The 21,270-nt window shown below is 36.5% G+C and overlaps 1 protein-coding gene across 2 annotated transcripts; it reads left to right on the top strand.

Moving 5' to 3' along the window:
* The first annotated feature begins 1,655 nt into the window (after nucleotides 1–1,655).
* LOC132708774 (rho guanine nucleotide exchange factor 17-like) lies at nucleotides 1,656–20,346 on the top strand. 2 transcript variants are annotated; one of them, XM_060681338.1, is made up of 13 exons: nucleotides 1,660–1,958; nucleotides 6,804–8,646; nucleotides 11,547–11,624; nucleotides 11,687–11,764; nucleotides 11,840–11,944; nucleotides 14,614–14,730; nucleotides 14,786–15,510; nucleotides 15,568–15,659; nucleotides 15,951–16,221; nucleotides 16,632–16,922; nucleotides 17,046–17,113; nucleotides 18,316–18,639; nucleotides 18,694–20,346. In XM_060681338.1, exons 1-13 carry the CDS (start codon nucleotides 1,879–1,881, stop codon nucleotides 19,113–19,115), a joined length of 4,494 nt encoding a protein of 1,497 aa, XP_060537321.1. In that variant the 5' UTR covers nucleotides 1,660–1,878; the 3' UTR covers nucleotides 19,116–20,346. The 2 variants fall into 2 exon arrangements, with proteins under 2 accessions (XP_060537320.1, XP_060537321.1); XM_060681337.1 differs by having other exon boundaries at nucleotides 1,656–1,958; nucleotides 18,316–20,346.
* Nucleotides 20,347–21,270: the final 924 nt, after the last annotated feature.

Raw genomic sequence — 21,270 nt, 5'->3', positions numbered from 1 at the left:
TAACCAGAGCATGTGACAATAAATTTATCACGACAATTCCTAGCTGAAAGACACTGTACTGAACCGGATGTTGATATGTTTAACCAAGACATTTAACTTTAGACATTACGCATTCGAGCAAATCATAATAATAAAAATTTAAGCTTTTTAGGGTCAGTACGTATATAAAAAAACTAAACATAAACATTTTTACAACATGAAAATGTTATTGTTAGCTTAAAAATATATTTTTTATGTGTGTATTTGAAAGTTTTAACATTGAGACTTAAACAGTTTTTGGGTAGTGTGAATGCGAAAAAGAACGGCGAAACATGGCGGTCCGATGGTGGGGCATTGTAATTTTAATAGTACTTCTAATATTTAAATTATCTACGTTATAACGAAATATTAATTGGTCACGAATAGAGGTGGGAGCAAGGGGTTCGTTAATAATTTTAATTAAAAAACAACTTAAGTTTCTAAGGGCATCCATTCTCAACCAATTTATATCGAAATAAAGACGAGAAGTATGATACGAATTCGCAACACGAGTCTTGAACTCTTTGTATTTGTATATGTATAATTAAAATCTCAAACGTTTGCCTAGTACATGCCTGTTATTATATAGCCTCTTTAGTGAGCAGTAGGTTTTTTTGAGAATAGATTTTAAATGTTCTTTAAACAGAAGCTGAGTATCCAATACAACCCCAGATTCTTTGCGGCAGTTACAAATTTTAATTTAGTGTCTTTGCCTTTAGTGTCAAGTCTACTACATGATTTCGTAGGTTTAATTTGAGGTTGTGGCCACTAGAAAGGTCACTTATAATACGTAGTCATCGGCATCAAAACAATAGAACTGAGGTGTCTTAGGCAAATGCCTGTATCCTACTGCTTTAAAATGGAGCCTTGTGGGACTCCAGAGAGCAAAGTAAAATTTATAGAGAATATTAGAGAATAACGTGTATTTTAAAGGTCACATTAGATAGGGAATGCTACTGCATGGAAGTTTTAGACAGCGACAGAAAAGAGGAAAGTTTAAAGGGTAAAGGGTTAACAATTCCCTTTTCACCACTCGCGAGTCGCAAACTGTTTATCTCTCACGGACACTGAGTTTTAGTTTTCCTCTTCATCGATTGACAGCAACTGAAAAGATTGGCATAAAAAGATTCAAGATTGCTGGAACGGCTAAAAATTATTAGAAATATTAAAATCTCAACGCAAGACATTTTTACATTATAGTTAAGATGGAACCTTAAAACTCAAGATTAGAACATTGTTATATTGTTTTTTTGACACTACTTAATACACATTATTATTATTTAATATGAATTTTTCGTATTCTCCATCACGCATGTATTATATAAGATCATAACACTCAGAGTCTATTATTAGAACACCAAGTCGAAACGACTGTAGAGCGGCCCAAGAACGCTACCCTGGGGTACAACGAAATATTTGTCATTTAATTTTAACTCTTCTCCAAAATATCGATAATAACAGTCCACTCGTTCGAATTCCTGAAGGTGATATGACGCCGAGTAGTTATAGTACTGCCGTACCGGCCGGTGGATATAACAACCGACAGTCGAGTGTGCAGTACTTCCAACATCCAGTCGAGTACGTATCTTTCTTCGCCGATGGGTCGGTTGTCTGTTGGGTCTGCACCGAAGCCCCCCACCGAGTGGTCGGCAAGCCAAGAATCAAGTCGCCGTCAACATAAACCGTCGGACAATCCAAACCGTTTAGTAGGCGTTGCATTCGGTTTACCTGAGGTTTCGATTCAAAAACGCGTCGCGATTTGTTGCGAAAAAGCCTCGAGTCGATTAAACGACATCACGAAAATCTGAAAGGTGGGTACAATGACCGTTGACCCCGTAAGGGGTCAACCTCTAATTCGGCATGTCCAACTGGCACGGGGACTATCTGAGACAGTGTCAGGCCTGTCCTAATACCTGCATCCACGGCGACTCTTATAAAAGGTACGTACCTTAGGGATGGCAATCTGGTTGCATACTTACGTAGGCACCGCATATAACGTGTATTGGTACAGTACCACCGTCACCTGGTAGCGGATGGTTGTTTAAATTTCGCATTTGATTCGAATTGCTTTGCATCGTACTGATGCTGGGTAAACATCGAATCATCAAAAGTATAACGACGAAATTACAAATCACCCACTTCAAATCAAAGTATCGGCTCACCTGTTACCTGTTATTTATGCAAAATTTATCTATAAATATTATAAAAGGCACTTCTAAATGGCTCCGATGAAATATGCAGTTTTTATTTATAATTTCGACCAAAGAAAACTCATTTAACGCACATTTGTTTATATTTAAATTGCGTTTTTGTTTTATAGCGCGATATCACTTGATGAAATATTGTTTGGCTTGTGAATTGGTAGCAATTTTAACCCATGGATTATGTAGATGAAATAAGTTAATTATTATAGAACAAGAACAATAGGAGGTCATTTAACATGTCCCCACTGCCTCGGAGCTTTTACATTTTAACTTGCAAGAACCTAACGATCGTTTTGATTCGTAAGCAAAGTCATAACGCGTGTTTACCAGCAAAAACAACAAGCCGCCGCTAAGGTATAATCGGTTATACCAGATGTTGCTCTGATCAATAATCAAAATATCCGTTTTAATTATTAAACATTTTAAGCGCAATTTGACGGGCATATTATTTATTAGAATTAGCAACACTCGGGTTATTCAACTATGTATATTTGCGAACATTAGGTGGTGTCATAAAAAGTTCCAAAGAGAACGTATCACAGTATTACTTCTAATTTTAATATATATGAAATTGAAATTTCTGTGAGCATATTTGTATATATTATTTATTTTCTATTTCATTTATTCTTAGTTTTATGAAAAAAAGTGTACGAAATTCGAAATACAACTAACCAACCAAGAGATATAAAATTTTCTGAACCGTATACAAGGGTTGTCAAAAGATATAAATTTTTATGCAAGAGTTAAAGTACTTTTATTAATTCTGACATTTTTATGTCTCATGTTTCATGTTTTTAATGTATTGATTTAAAAAATGCTGCTGGATTTCGTTTATCAGCTCTAGTTTTTGAGATAAGGGACAAAATAAACAAATAAATATACACTTAATGATCAAAATAGAAATTTCTTACTTAAGATGCATTGGAGTTATCCCTGACCCAATGTTCCAATACTACTAATTGAAAAAAAAATAATAAGAGGTACATCACTGGCCAATTTGCGGGCATTTCAAAATAATGGAATCTTCAAAAAGGGATGAACATTGTTTTGGGTACTTGTCACTTGAATTTTTGATGGTCCTTGAATAATAAATGATACTCAATCTAACGCTTAATTAATGTTGTTGTGAGAATTTAAGTTCAATAAAGGAGAGGTATTTAAATCTAATTGATCGTTAAGTCTCATTCTGTTAATCTCCATGGTTTCCAATAAATTTAATTTTCAACTTTTTGTGGCTGTATGTAAAATATCAAAATTCTCGTCAAAAATGTATTTGTCTGTGTTTAAGTGTGTAGCATAATTAGAATATAGACTGTTGTTAAACGGTCTTTTATGTTCGTTAATGCGTTTCTTGAAGGATCTACATGTTTGTCCAATATCAATTTTAAGACAAGACCCGCATTTCAACCTGTAGACACCTGATTTTTGAGATATTGGACATTTCGTTTTATTGTTTTTTAAAAATTTTCCTATTGTATTGTTAGTTCTGAAAGCAATTTTTAAACCACATTTTGACAAATGTTTGGAAACTTTTTCACTGGGTTCTCCTATGTATGTAATTGTTTAAAATTGTTCGTGTTCTGTATTAGATTTCAGATAAATAGAGTTTACTGTTGTCTGCATTTGTTTTTTATTTATAATTTTATCTATAATGAACAGATTGTAGCCGTTGTTCAGTGCAATTTGTTTAATGATATTGAGTTCTTTGTCGTAATTTTCTGTTGAGAGTCGCGTATTAAGAAGTCTGAGAAGAGTGAAATGCAGCCATTTTGTGTGTATAAGGGTGGTTTGAGCTGTTAGGTATGACTGTGTCCGTGTGTGAACATTTATGATAAATGGAAAAATCTAATTTGTTTTGCGTTTTCCTAACTGAACAGGATAACTCTATTATTTTTTTAGACTTAACTATGTCCAAAAAATCAGGTGTCTACAGGTTGAAATGCGGATCTTGTCCTAAAATTGATATCGGACAAACAGTTCGATCCTTCAAGAAACGCATTAACGAACATAAAAGTGCGTTTAATAACAATAGTTAATTTTGACGACAATTTTGATATTTTACATACAGCCACAAAAAGTAGAAAATTAAATTTATTGGAAGGCATGGAGATTAACAAATGTATTGCTTAACGATCAATTACAATGAAATACCTCTCCTTTATTGAGCTTAAATTCTCACAACAACATTAATTAATGTTTAATTGTTGTTTTTCGGTATATATAGTAGCAGGAAGTTTGTAAATATTACATTTGATCAAGACACTGTATTGTCGAAACAATTGTCGTGTAAAAATACATAATTTCGTAAACATCTGTTCTTAGTTCTTATTTATTTTGAAAAATGGATTTTGGTCAAGTAAAAGCCACCTCAGTTCAAAGTCATAAAGTAAAATATACACAAGTAAAAAATATAAAATGATAATTTTATAGACAGAATCTGAGGCTTTCTTGCCCAAAAATTACCACGAAAACTCACTACCAAAATGGCTGTTGGCCTTTCTGAAATATTGAGCATTTGACAGTGATAATAATCGTGCCAGGTAATTACTACAAACATGATTAAGAATGTGTTAACTAAAAACCTAGACAGAAATGTAAAGGTCTTAGCGAATTGTTATGAATGTTACTTATTAGGCACTAAAATTAACTTGTTCATCTTTTCACTTGCAAAATAAGATAGGTATGCATTTACTATTCAAATGTCAGAGAATTTAATATAACGTTTTGATGTAATTTACAAAATTTGTATATATTATGGTTGACTTTTCTTAATAATTGCCGATATTTGAAAAAGTAAAAGTACTTTACATAAAATTCATATATTTCGACGAAACTTCTACCTGTTAGGCACCTTTTAGAAAATCTATTTAAACTAATTTAATCTTCGTTTTAAACCTCATGTTAATAAGATGATACGCACTGCATATCGTTATCTGTTATTTTATATGAAACGGACATTTGTTGTTAAGTTCTTAAAAGTAAGGTTGACTGATTCGTTGGTTTTAATCGCTTTAATTTTTGTGATACGGTGTATGGTTCATGTTTGGATTTACGTGACATCAACAGAATTCAAACGGAATACGAATAGACGTGTTTGCGTTTCATTTGTAGTATACGTGCCAGTTATCCAGTTTCATATAAACTTAAAGAAACAAAGTCTCTAACAATGGAAACTAGGCGTAAATTACATTCAGTTACTATAGTATTCAGTTAATATAGTATTGAATTAGTGTCCCTAGTACTTTTATTCGCTGAACTAGAGATTTCGTGGCTATATGTAGCCTCCACCGCATCAAGTAACCCTCTTCCAAATATACTTCTTTTAAGACGTCTTTAAGCTGTACAATGCCGTTCCGGAAGAATAAAACTGCTTAAGCTTCATCTTATTTAAACGTCTCAGTAAGCAGGATTTGTTGTTTGTCCTCTTTTTTTTTGTTTTACTTTTACATTTATTGTTTATGAGTTGAACTTGAACGTTTTGTAGCTGTTTTTAACTTCGTTTCTTCTTTCGATCCTCCTTTTGGTACTTTGCTTCGCTTTAGAGATATATGAACAAGTTGTTCTGGATATAATTCTTAATCCACATACAAAATTTAGTTTTTTCATTATTTTGGCCAATACACAAAATTGTTTTTATCTGTGCTATGAAAAGAAAAACCTCAACAATGTGGTCACTTTAATTTCAATTCTCTAACAAAAAATTTGTCAAATGTCATATCGTTCGACTCCATTTATTCATTTTTATATATTCTCCACTTCTTTTAAGATTCTCCTGCCTGGATACTCGTCTAAGTTCTTTCTTCAATTTCTTGCCCGTCTTATTCTGGCAAATCTTCATTTCTGGTCGTTGTTTTATAAAATTTATTTTTTATCATTTCCCAAATATAAAAATCCGGTGCTGTAATATCAGGAGACATCGCAAGCCATGACTGTTAATTCCTCTTCCTATAACCAGCAACGAATAATCCTTGAATTATGATTGTATGCAGTATGCTTTCTATTTTATTTTTTTGTTTTTCCTTGTATACTATTTTCAACTCTGGGGAACTTTTTTATTTATTGTTTGTTAAGGATCAGTGTCTAATGGTTGAACACGAACTTTTTGTAATTGTTTTTAACTGCTGTATTATTTTGTCGCGAAATAAATATTGTTATTGTTAATATTATTATTATTTAAACTGTATCAAGCGGTAAAATGCCTCGCCGGGTAGTGGTTAGTTATATAATAATAATAATAATAATAATAATAATAATAATAAATTTCCTTCATTGTCGTATATTGTTATATACAAATATACAGCAGAGAATAGGCGAAGTATAGCAAAAGCTACTCCATTTGACCTCTTAAATGTTTAAATTGAAAACTGAATAGGAAGCTATAAATACATTGATAAATTAAATATAATATAATAGATGTAGAAGTTATTAAAAGTAAAAATAAAAGGAATATAACCTGAAATATTTTTTAAAGAATTTAATTGAATGCGATTTTACTGAATCGGGTATACTATTACAAATGGCAACAGCGTTATAAGATAATACGGGGTGTAACGGGGTTCCTCACGTGATTTCGATTTGCAGATCGATGGCGGTAAGCAGTCCGCTACGTTACGGCATGCGAAAGGGGGCGGTAAGTCCGCCGCCGCCCGGAGCGGGTCCGCGGTACCGTTCGCAGTGTTGTTGGTTGCCTACATCGGCGTGCGGCGGCGGCGTCGACGGAACCGTCCACGACTTCGTCATGGGCCGCGATTTCACAGCAACGTTATCCCGTCTCCCGAAAGCGGCACCTATTAATAGCGTGGATATAATTAGTTGCGCAAATAGGACGGAGGATGTTGTCGCTACGTCAGACCAGACGTCGAACGTTTCAGTACGCGATCATGTTCTTTACCCTGGAACGTGCCTGTTGAAGAAACGTTGCGTTCTAGCCAGGCCTCCGGTGTGTGCCCGTTTAGCCGAATACGGTGAAGGCAACGGTATCAAGGAGGACCATATCATCCTGGACCGGCTCCCCAGGTTCCGCTTCGGCGGAAACCGCGCGGAAAAACGAGGCAACGACAAATTTCGGGAGCTGAGCGAACGTTTGAAACGGGGAACGGTACCGGTACCGCCTCCGAGGACCAGACATTCGAAAACGACGCCCCCTATATCGCCGTCCGCTTCGCAAGATGAATCGACGCCCGTCAAATGCGACGTTAGGGTGGTACCGTTGAGGAGTGCGTCGTTTTCCCAAGTCGATTATTGTCCGGACGATAATAAATACATCAGGAGGAAATCGGACGAGAATGAACAAGCCAGCCCGACGACGAACACATTGCCTCGACCGAAAAACGTAGGCCGATCGGCGGCAGTTCCGAGTAAACAAGACGCGTTTACGTCAACGCGGCCGGAGTCAAATGTAGACGACGTCAGAGAAACGAACGCGGACATACCGGAGGTTCAGATCACACCGGAAAGTCCGGAAAAAACGACGGTACGGACGCAGAACAATACGAATTGTAGCCAAGACAGGCGACGCGACAAATCGAGAAGAAGGAAAGGGATATACTTATCCCAGTGGCCTGCCGAGTACCATTCGGGCGACGACGATGTCATCCTCAATAAATACGAAGAAGAGGACGCCGTTTGCGGTTGCGATGAAACGGACAAGGTAATTCAGGAGACTCTGTTAGAAAGCGGAACCAAAGGCTGCAGTAGTCCGCCGGAAGAACCGTTAAGCCCTGACGAGGGCAGCATTTGCCTCGAATGGCCGTCAGTTTACACCAAAAAGTTCCTCTCGCAGTGCCCGGAGGAGAAGGATTCGTTTAAAATCTCGGTTTCCAGAAGCGACAGCATATTGCGTTCCGATTCTTTATCGGAAGGTGAACCGGAACTGAGCGAACGAAGATCTGATCAGATTTCTTTCGTACCGTCCGACTTATCCGATTGCGAAGGTAGATCAAGCACCAACATCGAAACTACCAGTCCGCCGATCCCTCGAAGGTATTCCAAGAGACCCTTGAGGGGACCGTACGGCCAAATGTTGGAAGCCGAGATGAAAAAACCCGATTGCAAAAAGAACGTTAGCAACGATTTGAAGTTTTTAGACGATTTGTCGTCGGGTTCGGTTAACGCGGGTAAATCCAAACAGACGCGATATCGTAGTTCTTGCAACAGCTCTATCGACGACACTTCGCCGGTTAAAAGCCAACAGAATACTCCTAAACAGCAACAGGCGGCCAATAAACGCAAAGTTAGTGCGGATAGTTTAATCGTAGAACCTGCCGATCAAAAATTAGTGCCGAATCATCAGAGGACAACTTCGAGTCCTTCAAAACTAGAGGGACTGACGAAGACGGAAGTGACGAGTGAGTTATTGGAACAACTTTTGCGAGGAAGTTCCGAGGAACTGATCTCTAAGAAGACGGGGCAACAACAGCAGGACGTAAGTATCGGTACCATTTAGTTTAAATTGTTTATGACAATTTGCCGCAGTTATTTAACGGTTAACATTATTGATCGGAGACTATTAATATATCGGCGTTAAATACTTATTATACACAAAATATATAGCTGCATGTAAATGTTGAAAGCTATAAAATACTAGTTTAAGACTGGCGCTGGCTAAAATTATAGTTTCACGGACATTTCAATAACGATACCCGCGAAATCGCCGTATTTATAGGGTTTCCGGTTCCTAATTAACTGTGCAAACATTGTACAGGGTGATTCACACGCGATAACGCGCGCGTTTCCATTTTTGCGAGCGTTTATTTTCGGGTCGGTGATTTAAAACCGCCGAAAATATTTGAAAAATTCGAAAATAGATCCATTCATTCATTTACGCGGCCGATGATTTGGCAAATTGTTTCGCCAATACGTTGCCATATATTTTTTTTATTTATTTAAATATATCTTCCCCTTTAAAATATAAAACAGTGTTTACAAACAAAAACGATTCATTATTTTCTCCGTATTGTCGGATCAAACGTTTCGAACGGAATTCCTTGGAGAAAATCGAACGATTCAAAAACAAACTCGCAATAATTTAAGACCCGTTTCTGAAAACCGAACAAATCTTTGCACAATTTTCGCCAATAAGAAATATTCTTCGCATTAACAATATTCGATCGAATTATTTCGTATTGAATTTCACGGAACGTTATCCCAATACCTTCCAGAACGAAATGGTAAATTCAATTTCAGGGATCTTTTAATGATTTCCCGTTTTCACTCAATGCAAAGATGTGTAAACCGAGTTCAAATATTTTAAGCAAATTAGAATTTCCTGGAAGCGACTGCTGCGAAAAGAGCCGGACTTGAGTAAATAAAGTTAATTAATTAACGTGGAAATAAAAATCAACAAAATATCTTTTGTTGGTCTTGGCGGTCGGGAAATAAGAACACCTACCAGTTTCCTTTATATGTACTTAACAAGGTTTTTAATCATCCCCCGAATTGATTGTGTGAGCTTCCTTTAATGCAGCGTCTCCCAAACGGTGGTTCGTAAAACCCTAGGGGTAATGGACGAATTTGTCGTCCATATGAATGAGCTGTGTATTCGAAAATAAAATGCAACTCAAGAAACTTCCGTCGGCTACTGTTGTGCTTGATTTATAAAAAATCGACGCAGGAGGAAAGCAGAAGATTTGTAAATAGCCTCAATTAACATTCAATGAGTATTTTCCTAATACACCTGGATCGATCCGCAAGGAGATCTAATTTCAAACACTTTTTATTTTTATTGGAAAAAGAATAATAGCTCATTGACGCATTCTCCAAAAGCTTCTGATACAGATCATTATTTAATAGATTTCTGGCTTGATGTAAAAAATGGATACGTCATCTTAGTGGAAAAGGTCATCAAAATTTTATTGCCGTCATGCACAACGTATCTCTGTGGGAAATGATTTTCAGAATACACTTACCTCAACCATAAGTACAGAAATAGTATAAAAATAAATAAATTTAGAACTTCTTTATTAGTGCTTCTTCGTATTATATTAATCCTTTTTTTTGTATGGCTTTCTTAGTTTTAGTAACGCCTTGCTAAATGTTTTATATTACAGTTATGTTTAACAATTAATATTGACCAAATGGTACTATCTTATTTATATATTCCGATTTTAAAAGGCGGTTCGCAGAAAGAAAAAAGTTGGGAACCGCTGCTATAGTGGACACTTGAGATTCACTCTCGCAGGCACCTTGTTAAAACCTAGTTGAAATGTAAATTTCCAACGGTGCGACTTTTTTTTAATTATAAAACGTGTTTTAGATCTCTCATAGGACAGTTTCAGCAATTTCGCAAATATTCGAAATTCGAATGCGATGTCGCCTATAGAAATTATCTCCGAGAAATTGCACGTGTGCGAAATAGACGATTTCAATCTTTTGACAGAATCCAACGACGAGTGTCAATATCATTGTGCTTCATGCTCTGTTTGGAATAATACAGCTTTAAACCCAATTTCCCTCGCTCGTCGGCAGTGTCGGGTATCCTAGCGACAACGAAGCTTTCTGATTAGGACAGCGTTGCCGATACTATCGCGCCAAATCACCTAAAATCCGTGCGCTTTTATCGTTCTTCGATTTTTTTCAAAAATCAACTGAAAAGAAGAATTACATTTTCATTCCTATTCGCTTTTTACAACAGTCGCTGGTTTAATAATAAAGAGTTTTTATTCTATTAGCAAAGAGACGGCGACTTTTATTTAAATATTCAGACAAACCAATCTTGGAGTAAGGCTCGACCCCTTCGAATGAAAAAGTTCAATGAATGTAAACAAAAACGCAATGAAAAATAGAAGGGAAACAATTTCCTCTACCGGGCAAGTGATTTTATTCGAACCGTAAATTGCTGAAATTCGCGGTATATGGAAAAATGGTGGCACGTGGAATTCTCTTCGGTTTGGCAACGGCGTCCGGTTGCGCCGCGACGCGACGTATGGCGTCGTCGAATTTTCTTCCTGAGTGCTATCAGTTGAACCACCCGACCGGTCGCAGAAAGGTGTTGTTTCAATTCGTGGTCACGACAACACACGTAGGTAGCTATATCTCTGATAATGTAAGTCCCCGATCCAAATCGAAGAAATGGGTTCACGGAAAGAATTGACACTACATTTAGACCCTGTAGATAGGCCAACCGCCTCGTCTCCTGAACCCACGGCCACCGGATCATCAGCGGTAAAAAGAAAATGTCAATGTTTCGTGGCGAATTAACGCCTTATCGTTTGTTCAGGTTTAATCGTGGTTAAAATCCCTTACGCTTATCCCGTATCTATCGATTGAGTGATAAATATCGAGATATTAATTTAGCTAATTAAAAATGTAACTCCATGCTTTCAGGATACAAGAACTCATGTGCTAATCGAGCTGTACGACAATGAAAGAAGCTACGTCGAGTCATTAGAGATAATCGCGACGGTGAGAGAAAGATATTATTTTTTTTAATTTTCAAACTCACTCGGCCGTGGTTTTATTTTCAGAATTATTGGGAACCGCTCAAAAAGCCCGAAAATTCTTTCCTGCTAGAATCTAACTTGGTGGAAGAAATTTTTTCGCAAGTAAGTCGCGTTATATAAAAAATGATTATTATTTGAAATAGGCTCGACGGTGAATTAATACCGATTATTTTGCAGATACCTTTTCTATTAAATCATCACAAAAACTTTCTGATGCAACTGAAAAGTAGGCTCGAGCACTGGGACAGCAGGCAAATCATCGGAGATGTATTTTTGGAAATGGTAATAGACCTATTAGTTCCTATACGTGGTCCGTTTAAAATGAAAACGAATTGAAAATAAATTAAAGATTCCATCTGTTGAGTATTCACATGCACTAGGCGGATAATTAATTATATATAGAAACTATAGGTACTCGATTATTAAGCTCAACATTCGCCTATACAGAGTGTTTCAAAAATGCGTCAACGCCCGACGGTAGATTCATCCTCAAAAAAATAAAAAAAAAGTTCATATTAGTTTATAATGCTCATTTTTCAAGATCCACAGGATGTTCAATATTTTTAAGAAACAGGCTACTTACATACCTGCAATTAAGCTGAATAATTAAGCAACATTTTTATGACTTTGATTTTTTGGCTCGAAAACGAGGCAAGATACGAATCAAAGAAGCTGTACTTTTACTGACTTATTTTAAGCGCATAATAAAAAGTCCAAAAAAGCATCTCTTAACAATTTTAATCTATTTCAAAGCACATTTAGTCCTTTATCATTCTAAATGATGTTGCCAAATCTCAACAAAATCGGAACAAAAATGTTTAACATATTGTAAAAACACCCTTTTTTAAAAATATTTAATTCTCTGTATCTTAGAAATGAAGCATTTCCGAACCTACATTTAAAAACTTTTAATGGATGTCAAAATCTCCAGGCGAGCGTTGGTACATTTTTGAAACACCCTGTAAATACCGCGCGTTCAATTTATCTTGATAACAATTTGAACTCCTGTAACTTTTTTGTTCTTAAAAATAAATTAAAAATGCCAAGAATCATACAATTGACGTTTAAAAAAAATATAAGTAGTAAAGTAGTAATTATCACTATCAACAGCAAACGAAATAATAATTGATATCTCTAAGATCAAAAAAAGTTACATCCAATCAAAAGTTATCCAGTTAAATTGAAGCCACGGTATGTTGCTTCACACCGAATTTGCCTATTTTAAAATAATAACTACAAAAATATAAAAAAATAAAACAAATCCCACACCAGGACAGTAGGTGCCTAATGGGAATACTGGGCGGAATTTGTTTTACCTCGAAAAAGTATTCGCATTACTGGCATCCTATAGAATCTCGATTGTTCGTATTAGATCCAATTAACTTGTTATTGAGATGAATTAAACGCAGAGTATGTTTACCTAGCATCGAATTAGTGTATTGGAAAAAAGTAAATTCAAAAATATATAAAAAAAGAAACAAATCCTCTAACCGGAGAGTAGATGCCTCATGGGGATACTTTTCAAAATTTGTTTATCGCGAAAGGTAGTCTATACGACATTCTCATAGAATTTCTCTATTTTGGGAAAAACCGGGCTGCTCAGCCAACATCTTGTATTTTATTTACCTCGATATCTGTAAAATTAAAAAAGTTTGATCCAATCAAAATCACCGAATTTGTCCATTGCAAAATAATAACTTCAAAAATATAAAAAAAAAAACAAATCCTACAGCAGGACAGTAGATGCCTACTGGGAATACTCGTTGGAATTTGTTTTACCTAGAAAAAAGTATTCTAATTACTGGAACCGGATGAGATCTCGATTGTGGGTATTATAATCAAACTTAAGCCTCGATATAGTATAATCAAAAAAGTTACATCGAATCAACATGTTATTAAGATAAATTGAACGCACGGTATGTTTGTTTCTCATCGAATTGGTGTATTGGAAAAAAGTAACTTCAAAAATAAAAAAAACGAAACAAATCCTACAGCAGGACAATAGATGCCTACTGGGAATACTCGTTGGAATTTGTTTTACCTCGAAAAAGTATTGGAATTACCCGAGCCGGATGAGATAAATTGAAAGCACTGTATATTTGCATATTGGAAAAAAGTAACTTCAAATATATTAAAAAAAAAACAAAACAAATCCTACAGCAGGACAATAGGTGCCTAATGGGAATACTCATCTGAATTTGTTTTACCTTGAAAAAAGTATTCTAATTACAAACTTAAGGCCCCGATTTATGTATAATCAAAAAAGTTACATCCAATCAACATGTTATTGAGATAAAATGAACGCACAGTATGTATGCGTATTGCAGGACAATAGGTGCCTAATGGGAATACTCGTTGGAATTTGTTTTACCTAGAAAAAAGTATTCTAATTACTGGAACCGGATGAGATCTCGATTGTTGGTATTTGTATCAAACTTAAGCCTCGATATATGTATAATCAAAAAAGTTACATGCAATCAAAATGTTATTGAGATAAATTGAACGCACGCTATGTTTGTTTCTCATCGAATTGGTGAATTGGAAAAAAGTAACTTGAAAAAAAAACAAAACCAATCCGACAGCAGGACAGTAGGTGCCTAGTGGGAATACTCGTTGGAATTTGTTTTAACTCGAAAAAGTATCCGAATTACCGAAACCGTATGGGATCGCGATTGTTGCTATTAGTATCAAACGAAATACGCATAGTCAAAAAAGTAACTCGAAAAATATAAAAAAAAATCACACAAATCCTACAGCAGGACAATAGGTGCCTAATGGGAATACTCGTTGGAATTTGTTTTACCTCGAAAAAGTATTCGAATTACCGGAACCGGATGAAATCTCGGTTATTAGCTTAGTTTCAAACTCAAACGACACCCATATCAGAAGTTTGTAATTACGTCGGGGTGACGCTTTTTCCGGCTTTGTTAGTAAAAACATGTTTCGATTAGTTTTCACAATCCGAAGTAATCGACAACTACACCACCTACGTGAACAATTGGAAACGTTCCAGAGACATCATCAAAAGCGCTCAACAGTCCAAGCCAGCATTCGGCAGATTTCTTGAGGTAGGTAATACCGTGCCTAGTTTAACTCCGAAAGCATTTTTTTTTGCAACTGCAGGCTACGGCGAGGCAACACATTAGGAAGTTGGCGCTAGATTCTTTGCTAATTAAACCGATTCAAAAATTTCCCAAATACGAACTTTTACTTCAAAGACTGATCAAACATACGAACGAAACTCATCCGGACTACAAGTTACTTTTAGAGGCCCAGAAGCAGGTGCACGAGCAGTTGTTAAAAATCAATTGCACTGAGAAAGAAGCTTTAGATATGGAAAGACTTCGGGAACTCGAGAGTCTTATCGAAGGAGTTTTGGATCTGGTGGCACCGGACAGACAATACATCAGACACGATATGGTGATCATGTCTCACGGTGGCGGACCTAGGAAAGAAAGGGCCGTGTTCCTATTTACCGACTTGCTATTAATCGCGGGCATCAAAAGACGCAGCGGCCCGATAAACAAAAAAAACAACACCGTCCCCAACAACTCCAACAGTTTGGAGGGCAACAAATATAAACTAATGATGAAAGTGCTGCTCGAAGACGTGGAAATTATTCGCTCGAAAGACGACAATTTGAAACAAATTCAGATTATAATGGATGATCTCAACGAGGACATATCGGTTCTAAATCAAATTACGGAACTTAGTTGGACGTTGCATTGTTCCCACGCGCAGCTGGACGAGCTGGTCAAAGAGATGCTGGGGAATTTGAATAAACGACTTCACGAACAACAGAATAGCGATGTACAATTATCCGTTCTGGATCTCACAGTATTAACTCAGTAGGTAATTACGGACGAATTGTAACCTGGCTTTAATTCGTGTTCCTTTGTTTTTAGAAACGGCATCGAAAATATATCGATAGTGTTCCCAAAAGCGGAAATTAGAACATCGTGGGAAGAAACACTCCTGGACGCGAAAACTAAATTGTGTAAGTCGCAAAATTCAATTTTCATTGCAACAAAAAATCAATTACATTTTGTCCACGCTCTGCACATTTTGCTTTTGAAAGTTCCATCCACAAAGGGTAGCTAAACGAAACCCTGTTAAAACGCAGGCTCGCTATTAATAATGTACTGCATATGGCAACTCCTAATGTGATTCAAACTTGTCCTTTGATATCGGCACTGCACGCCTCGTATGAATTTTCGAACCAGTACAATGGAGAGCTCGAACAGAGGTGGTAATTAAAACTGCTCACTTTGACGCTTTTTTCATTCAGTATTGACCGGCGATAGACGACCGACTCCGGAAATGATGGCTACGGTACCGATTCGCAAAACCAGGGCCGGATTGCAATTCACTTGTGCTGCTCCGACTTTGAGTGAAAATGGCCGAGACGTATGGGTGTGTAATAGCGACGGTTACGTAGGACAAGTCTGCGTTTTGACATTAAACGAAAAGCCGGAACCGACAGTCACTTCCTGCAACGGAGTCTGCAATACCAGGATACTTTGCATAGCGTCCGTTCCAGGACCGGGTTTGGGCAACAGGTACGCAACACTAGGCCTGCGGTAACTAGGAACACATCGTAGAAAAAAACTATTCGAACTTTAATACTCCATATCTTGATAATACTTTCATCCATTATCTGCTTCTTAAAAAGTCCAAAACTTCAGAACTTCGGCACTGAGTTAATTGACTTTTGCGGACCATAGAATATCTAATATTTTACACTAACGTTTCTGAAAAAGCTGCGTTTTTAATTACCATACCATAGCGGTATGGAATTGCTAAAGCATTCGCAGAAATTAATAAAGTAAAGTTAACCTAAAAACCTAAGAATTGCAAAAAATATATTTTTAATGAACCAAACCAAATAAAAAAATATATAAATATATAATATAATATAAAATATAAAATTCGGAATAATAATTTCAATTGGAAAAACATCAAATTTCAGGTTAAATCCGTTTTCGTCCATCAAAAATCGCGACAAACTCCAGCAACAAAAAGCAATGCAGTTCGATAGTAGCTCATCTAGCGACGACGATGATAATTACGAAGAAGAAACTCATAAACATGCCGATCGATCGGAATCGAGCAGCATCCATATGGAAGAATATGACAAGCTGTCGACGATGTGGTTGGGCACAGAAGATGGATGCATCCACATTTTTAATTCGAATGACAATATTCGCATCAAAAAAAACAAAATCAAACTTCAACTAGGCGGGTCCGTACTGAGCTTGATGTAAGTAGGATTAGTGACGCCACTTTGGCACACTTCCAAAAAAAAAATTAATTAATGGTGATTAATTTTAAAAATGTAAACTCAAATGGGCTTATTATATTTTTACGTAAATTAATTTTGCAGATATTTGGACAATCGGGTATTTGCCTCTCTTGGGAATGGATACATATCAATTTTCGACAGAGATAGCAGTAAGTAAAAAAAAAAATATAACCACAACTTTAATGTTTGTTGATAAGAACTTCTTCTGGTGGGCTTCCAGATGCGAAATAATTTAAACTTGACATATTTTCGTAGTCAGTTGCGTACGTACGGCAATATGATCGTCTTTCTGGTAACTTGAGGCCAACGAGAGCAGTGAAAAAAGTAAAAATGGTATTTCTAGATACGCATTAAATGCGAAAACTACGACAGAGAGACGAATTTTACTAAAACGTTGATCAATCAAGCGCACTTCCTCTGGTCCAGATGAAACTAAAGGGTGATTCAATAAGGGTTTACACATTAAAATAATAAAAAAAAAACTTGGAGGAATTTTAGATTAGTAATTACAATTAGGTGTGACAAGTTTCTCCATCCTGTTGGAACCACAAATCTTTCCAACTGCTCCCGGCAAAAATCAGATATCATGTTTCGATAGCGAACACCATTAACAGTAACAATTATTCCTCAGCACCAAAATGCGCACAATCTCTTTTTGAACAATCTCTCTTGGATTTTCTAATCCCGAAATACGAGCATTGTGTTTGTTTACAAAGCCAAAAAATGAACCCCTGGTCCTCCTATCCATTCTGCAAACAGGCGGCGCTGTTGATGATCTCGAGGTTTCAACTTCTGAGTTATTCGGACTTTATATGGGTGTAGATGCAAGTCTTTTGTTAAAATTCGCTGTGTTGTTGAATACGTAAGGCCCACTTGCTGCGGTCGATGACGAATCGATGTGTTCGGATCTTCGGCTACACTTTCGCGAACAATGGCAATATTTTGATCTGATCGACCTGCACGAGCACGTTGAGGAACTTTGAGGTTGGTTACAGATCCATTTTGCTCAAATTTTTGAACCACATTCCAAATTGTCCTCTCAGAACGTCGAAATGCATTTTTTCTTGATCGATCATTTTCATAATAGGCTTGCACATTTTTTACACGTTGTTCAGTCGTATGACTAATTTTGTTTATGTTTTGAGGTTAGAAATCTCATACGATAATAAACAAATACAGTGGCGTTTCAAAAATGTTTCAGATTGTAATGTGGAAACTCTTATTGAATCACCCGTTAAATAAACACAAAAACACAATCGTGTACGCTCCCATAGCATGTTGCCAAAATATTGTTGCCAACATTCTTTGATATTTTCCGAACGAGACGATTAAAACAAATCGATTTTTTTAGAAGGCGGTTGGAATACAAACTCGCCCCAAACGATGAGCCTCGGCACCATTAGCACGCCAATTTCCAAAATGGTGGTGTTCAACTCGAAAATTTACTGCGCTTTCGGCAACACTGTTCTAGTGTTCAATCCTCAGACGCTGGAAAAGGAAAACAGTTTCGCGGTCAGCAACGAACCTAGCAAGTCGATCTCGTGTTTGCTGGTGAGCGGGAACGCTCTGTGGGTGTCTTTGCAGAACGCAGCCATTATAAAATGTTATCATGCGATTTCTTTCGAATTTCTATGCGAGACCAACGTGGCACCGGCCGTTACTAAAATGCTTACGAGTGGGTTCTCGAGCCTCGCATCGAGGAATCGGTTAATCCAAGATGACGTTTTAGGTTGCGACGATATCATTCGTCAACATAAGGCCGCTTGTCTTCGAGTAACCGCTTTGGTGCACTGCAAAGATCTGTTGTGGATCGGAACTTCGGCCGGCGTACTGCTGACAATGCCGTTGCCGCACGTAACTCCATCGACCACAAAGTTACATTCAGTTCCGGCTGCCAATGGGGTACCTCACGGCCATACCGGACACGTGAGAATTTTAACATCGGTCGAGATGCCATATCCCATCATAAGGAAAGGCACGCCGTTAAAAAAATCGATGAAACTCAAATGCCACGACCATCATATCGCGAAAACTACCAAGTTCTTGGTCATATCTGGCGGCGACGGCTACGAAGACTTCAGAACTTCGAATATATCCGAAGTGGCCGGCCGTGAGGATTCCACCAACCATCTTCTGTTGTGGAACATTTGATTCGCAAGTAAACCCAGTATAGGTTCTTTTCCGCCGCCTTTCGTTCAAGAGTATTTAGTCTAATTGTGGTCCAGCAGGGTATAAAGTACATTTCTCAAACGCCATCTTTGAATTCCACGGTGTTGAAAATATAATATTGCAAGTCTTTTTGTAAAATGTTGAATGTTGAAACCAGATTAGTATATTTATATATATACACATATAATATATATCAGATGTTTAATGTTTTGAATGGCGAGTACAACAATATATATAAATGTTACCATCGCAGAAACACACTTTATGGTCAATTAGCGATTTTTTTAAAAAATATATTTCTCTACTATTTACATATCACGCAGTCAGAGAACAAAGTGAAGATTTGTACATATTTATACGAAAAAATTGTTCCCCTACATTTTTTGAAACGAGTCTTATATCAAATGGCAGAAATTGAAACCGACGTGTGATTTTGATTTAAATGAAACCCAAAATCGATAAGGGTTATTGTTAAGCTGACACTCTATGTATATCAACGTTGTATGTGGTCAATGCAGCTTAATCAGTATTTGTTATGTATAAAAACTTGGCCTAAGGAAAGCAGGGAGGGCGAATTTGAACTGCGTTCAAATGAAAATCCGCTGTGGTAATATTTTAAAAAGTTTTTTTACCTTTGAATATCCGCACTCGGCTACCTGGGCGTTGTGATATATCATCTTTTACTTACACTATACTTATATATACATTTGTGAGGCGTTGTTTTAAATAATTAAAATTAAATAAAAAAGACAGTTTCATCCACGTAATTACCGCAGCGGTGATAAACTCGGTTGTTTTGAGTGATAAATGCATTTCTTAAAATGTGTGATAGTACTTATAGGCAACAGTTATAGCTGTTTTAAATGGATTAAAGTGTTAGTAGTGTTCCCTTTTTTTTTGTTAACTTTTTAATTTGTGCCCAAATTTGTCGTTCCTATGTAAATCATTGCAGATGTTCATTGGATTCTATGTCAATCGCATGCAGTAGGTGTTAGGTTGTCCGTTTTATTTATTTTTTACACTCTTTCGTTGCTTCCATTATTTGAATAATTACGATGCCGCAAATGAATCGTTTTGATTAACGCGAATAACGAATTTTCAATCGTTTATTGTAAGTTCCGTCGAATTAATTAAGCCACATTTAGATTTCTATTTGCTCAAAATTCTTCAACAAAATAGCAAAAGAAGCTCCTTAATTTTATAAAAGTCGTTACAGCGAAATATATTTATTTATTTATTTTTTTTCTTTTATTTGCCGTCCCTGTCTTACCCAGTAGCAAATTTTACTACTTGGAAGTGAAAAAAAAACTACATACAAATATGAAGAGATCAGGTAACTAATAGTAAAAGAAACGTGAAAGAGAAAAGAAGAAAACAAGAAAATATAGGACAACGTAATCGGACAAATGTTTCCAGTTTGAACAATTAACCACTAATAAATTGGCTAAGCCAATGCAACGGAATTGATTATAATACCCAATTGTTAAGGTTTCTATTCCCCCTTAACGAGTCAGAGGAAACAATGAAATTCGGCTATCCAAATACAGATGGCGCTAGGGTGTAATTAACTTTTTTAAGAATGCTTGCCGGCTGCTACGAGCCACGCGTGCATTAAATGAACAAAACCAAAAGCACACAATTAAACCTAAAATGTTAAGTAGAATGATAACACTTTGAATTACCTGTCGTTGAGAAGAGAAGAGAAGAATTTATGGCACATAATTAAAACGAAACGAGCAACCCTGTTTGTAATTTAATGAATTTCTGGACGCGCCTGGGGCGGAAGGAATTTTTCAACAAGAATAAATTTAAAATTAAGGGTTTATGACCTTTAAAGAGGAGTTTTTTGCTCCCGTTTCCCTTCTAACTAGTCAAATTGTCAGAAAGGAAAACGAAAGAGGGGCTTAATTAATTATAAGTCACGCAGCGATAGTTACGAACACGTTAAAATGGCAAATTCCCGAAAGATAAATCGCGGATCATCCTCTAAGTAGCCGTTAGAAAATGATTTGTTCCGCAATAAAAAAAGGAGATATAATAGTTCATTAAGAAAGTGGACAAAACGTAAAATGTCACCCCAAAGAGGGTTAGATTTTATCTCGAAAAAACTACCCCTATATATCTAACGAACCGCGCA

This window comes from Cylas formicarius, unplaced genomic scaffold, assembly GCF_029955315.1.
Source record: "Cylas formicarius isolate icCylForm1 unplaced genomic scaffold, icCylForm1.1 PGA_scaffold_12__32_contigs__length_19106922, whole genome shotgun sequence".
Classification (NCBI taxonomy): domain Eukaryota; kingdom Metazoa; phylum Arthropoda; class Insecta; order Coleoptera; family Brentidae; genus Cylas; species Cylas formicarius.
This window is presented reverse-complemented; position numbering and strand designations above follow the sequence as displayed.

What these genes read in the sequence shown, in the direction of transcription:
- LOC132708774 (XM_060681337.1), top strand. Translation starts at nt 1,879, where the DNA reads ATGTCCAACTGGCACGGGGACTATCTGAGACAGTGTCAGGCCTGTCCT. An exon ending in CACGGCGACTCTTATAAAAG is followed by an intron (nt 1,959 to 6,803) that starts GTACGTACCTTA and finishes TTCGATTTGCAG; the next exon opens with ATCGATGGCGGTAAGCAGTC. An exon ending in GGACGCGAAAACTAAATTGT is followed by an intron (nt 15,660 to 15,950) that starts GTAAGTCGCAAA and finishes TTTTTCATTCAG; the next exon opens with TATTGACCGGCGATAGACGA.